The following is a 3,906-nucleotide window of genomic DNA, read 5'->3' as shown; positions in this document are numbered from 1 at the left end:
GTTCATAATCATTAAGCAATTGAAAGAGCCCAATCGCTTTGAAAGTTATATTTCACCAATGAAGTAGGGATTCATTTTCATGGCATTCTTTGTAAAGCAGATGTATTCTTGAAATATTCTATTCATGTGTCTGTTGGGGTTTTTTTCTTTACTTGTAGGGCTCTCCAGGGATCCAAGGCCCCCAAGGTCCACCTGGAAAAGAAGGTCAGAGGGTAAGTAAACTTGGAACAACTGGCAGGCATTACCAACCCACGGGTTCTTTATTTCTGAACACTAATAAAAGTAAAGTTGAAATATAGCAAGCATATGGGCATAAGGATAGCATCAACTGTCAAAGCCTAATTTTGAGACTTGAGATTTGGGCAGAGGTTTTGCAGCCCATAAAATTCTATATCTTTTCAAGATTGGCAACAGAAATGTAAAGTTATTGTTTGGGTAAAAAAAATTAACAGTAACTTGATTTAGACCGCTGTCACCATATTTTGGTTTTCCATGTTAAGTTGTAAATATATCTGTTGAGTTCTAGCCATTTGATGGAAGATTGTCAATATTAACTGCATTCTCAAGCCAGAATAACTTGTGACTCTTTGAGGCCCTCCTGTCATTACGATTTACTGTGTCTTCTTACTGAGATAAAGCACACGATACGAGAATGATTTATATTTGCATTCAGGAGTATAGCAATAATCTCCAGTTCCCCGGTGCAGTTCAGTCTCATCTCAAGAACTCCTTGTAAGGATTGACAACTAGTCAGCTTCTAATTCAACAATGGGTGTGCCGTTCTTGTGACTATTATTATACTTTTTAAAAAAAGATTTTAAAGTTTTAAAAGTTTTTTATGGGTGATTTGTCTTAAGATTATTGAAGAAATAATCATTGTACTAAATAGAATCATTACCATTAACTTCTGTTAACATGTAGATGAGAATTCTCTGATTTGGAGAATTAGAATTGCCTAGAATCACAGATAATAAGAAAAATTAATAGCACAAGGTCTGGGATTTGGTGTTTCTGCCTCTAGATCCCATATCCTCTTTATTACCCTGACTTGTTAACACAAATTCCCCTCTTGTCATTTCCATTGACTATTTCAAGTTTCTCCTCTGTCACAACATGCGCAAAGGCTGTTCTTCCAACTCTATCAGACTCCTTCAAGTATCCAAAGATCTCTGCATTTTACAGAAGTTTTTCTTTCATCGGGTTAATAAAATCCCAATTCCCTTAACTTTTCCTTATCGTGTGGATTCTTAACCTCCCAATACAGTGGTTGTCTTTCCCAGCAAACACTCACTGACCTTCTGAGGTGTTAGAATGGGATTGGACAGGTGTGATCTTATATGGGCCAGAGTAAACCATAGCAAGTATGTGCTGGACTACAGACAGTATGCTTTTACTGCAACCTCAGATTGAACCTTTTTTTTCCAAACAGTAATTCACATGTGACTTACACATTCAAATGCAAAGCTTCCCTACTTCCAATAAAAACTTGGGTCCAGCCGGGTCTTCAACATCCTGTTGTTTTTGTCTCTTTTGACTCTGTGGTGGTTCTTGTTAGGTGCCATCGGGTCAGATCCATGCAGTGCCAACACACAGTGCCCCTGTGGACAACAGAACGAAACACCACCCGGTCCTGTGCCATCCTCACAATTGTTCTTATTTTGAGCCCCTTGTTGCAGCCATGGTGCCAATCCATCTGGTCAAGGGTCTTCCTCTTTTCTGATGCCCCTCCACTTTACCAAGCATGATGTCCTTCTCCAGGAACTGGTCTCTCATGATAACATGTCCAAAGTATGTGAACCTTTGAGAAGTAAAATTATTAAATTTTACTTTCTAGATTTTTGTCCCTAAAACATCCTGTTGTGGTTCTTTTGAACTGTTTGAATTTTCTTTTCTAATAACTCCCAACTTTTGGGTTCACTAGGGTTTTATAAAATCCATCTCCTAGGTCTTATCTCGCCTCACTAATAAATCCTGAATGAAACAGGCCCTGCCTACCCTCTGCAACAAAGCAGAGGCTGCTACCCTATCTATTATTAACAGTCAGAGGTCATCATGATTTAGTCAGATTTAAATGCACCTAACCTCTACTTCCTCCATGCCTGTATTTCTTCATTTGGTCTTTAAGAGAATTGGGAGAAATTCTATGAGATACAAGCACAAATGAAAAAATATTCAATGATACTTTTTAAAAATAATAATACTTAAATTAAAATTGTACCCCATCAAAGCTTGCATTTCAGAAGAAGATGAAGTAAAAAAAATAAATCAAACATATATTCTGTACATATCACGAAGTAAATTATTTATATTTTCAGGTACAACCACTATTTTATATATGTGTTTAATTCAGATGATTTTGTACTACTTTTATTTTAACTCCTATCAAGAGTAACATAGTGCCAGAGAATGAAGAATGCAATAGAATTTTATAGACACTCCTAGGCATGGTTTGTCAATATTACTAGTGCCCTTTCACAAATTCTATACTTACTGAGAAAAATAGTCAGAGCCAATATTATTGACAAGATACACATTTATGAAGGGTTATTTCCACATTAGGTCAGCATTTTATTCTACTCTACAAGCTGTTTGGAGGGCAAGAAAATTAATGTTTTTAATGAGCATTCTTGTGTATTGACATTTAGCTCAATCTGAATGCCACCATTTCTTTCCTGTTCAAGAGTTTGGTAACATTCAGCTTTCTAGACATCTAAGTGTGCATATATGTCATCTAAATGTGTGTGTATATGTATTGTGTTGAGGAAATATGCTGCAAAAGGCCTCTCTAACATGTAAAAATGCAAAGAAGTCACTTGAATGACTAAGATTCCCCTGACTAAGCAAGCCGTAGTATTTTCAATGGCCTCGGATGCCTGGGAGAGCCAGCCAGTGAATAAGGGAGACGAGAAGAATGGATGCCAGCGAATGACGATAATGGAAGAGGAGAGCTAGGACACTGTGGTCCTCCAGAAGGATGAGCAATCTCTCCTGGAAGACGCATAGCCAGAGTGCTCCTTAGAGGCTAGGATGGTGAGACTCTGTCTTCCTTACTCGAGCATGTTATCAGCCGAACTTGTTAAAACAGAGATTCAGCTTATAAAAAAAAAAAAGGAAAACCCTCAGTGAGCTGGATTGATGCGGTAGCTATGGAGATAATGGTGGGTCCAAACATGCTTACTTTTGTGAGGATGGCACTTGAGCAGGCATCATTTGGTTCGGCTATGATTTGGAAGCAACTTCACAGTACTTACAATGGCACCAACAACGTGCACACATATATTCAAACTCACTTACAGAAAGCTAAGGTCAATCTTTTCTTTTTTATTGTAATGACATTTTCAGAGGAAAACAATAACAAAATATTAATTTTCAAATATTGTTATTGACCTATTGCCAACAAAATTTGTATATTTTGATTACAAATGTTTCACAAGGAATAGACTTATTATTGTTATGGTTATTGCAATGAAATATAAAATGTATGACAAGGTGGTTGAATTCTAGGCATAATATCTTTAATGGAAGTAGAAAATTTTATTTCAGACAAAGTATTGTTGAATTCCTTAGGGATTTAAAAGATAGTCTGGAATACTATATCAAATTCTCATAATTACTATGAATTTGAAACATGAGTGTCATGTGTAAGGAAAAGTACCAAACATTCGAAAAAATATGTTAATAATACAATTACTTTTATCAAGCGATAAGAAAAAAGAAACAATCTTCTAACAATTCCAACCTCGAGGGCCTCTATCAGTCAGGGGTAAACAAGATAAAAGAATTCTGGTGAATAGATTTCACTTTTTTTTCTCCATGTCCCTTTGTGCAGTTTTCTATAAACATAATGATAAAGCTTATTTCCAAAATACCACACCAGAATTTTGTCTGAAACTTTCTTTTTTTTTT

The 3,906-nt window shown here is 36.2% G+C and overlaps 1 protein-coding gene across 1 annotated transcript in view; it reads left to right on the top strand.

Moving 5' to 3' along the window:
• COL19A1 (collagen type XIX alpha 1 chain) overlaps positions 1 to 3,906 on the top strand; it is a 423,669-nt gene that overhangs the window by 233,811 nt on the left and 185,952 nt on the right. The window contains exon 14 of the mRNA XM_045294677.1: positions 159 to 212. Within this exon, the coding sequence (XP_045150612.1) occupies positions 159 to 212 (54 nt within the window). The remainder of the gene's footprint in view (positions 1 to 158; positions 213 to 3,906) is intronic.

Source organism: Echinops telfairi, unplaced genomic scaffold, assembly GCF_000313985.2.
Source record: "Echinops telfairi isolate 266 unplaced genomic scaffold, ASM31398v2 ScPeMD7_3533;HRSCAF=4204_0, whole genome shotgun sequence".
Lineage (NCBI taxonomy): Eukaryota > Metazoa > Chordata > Mammalia > Afrosoricida > Tenrecidae > Echinops > Echinops telfairi.
This window is presented reverse-complemented; position numbering and strand designations above follow the sequence as displayed.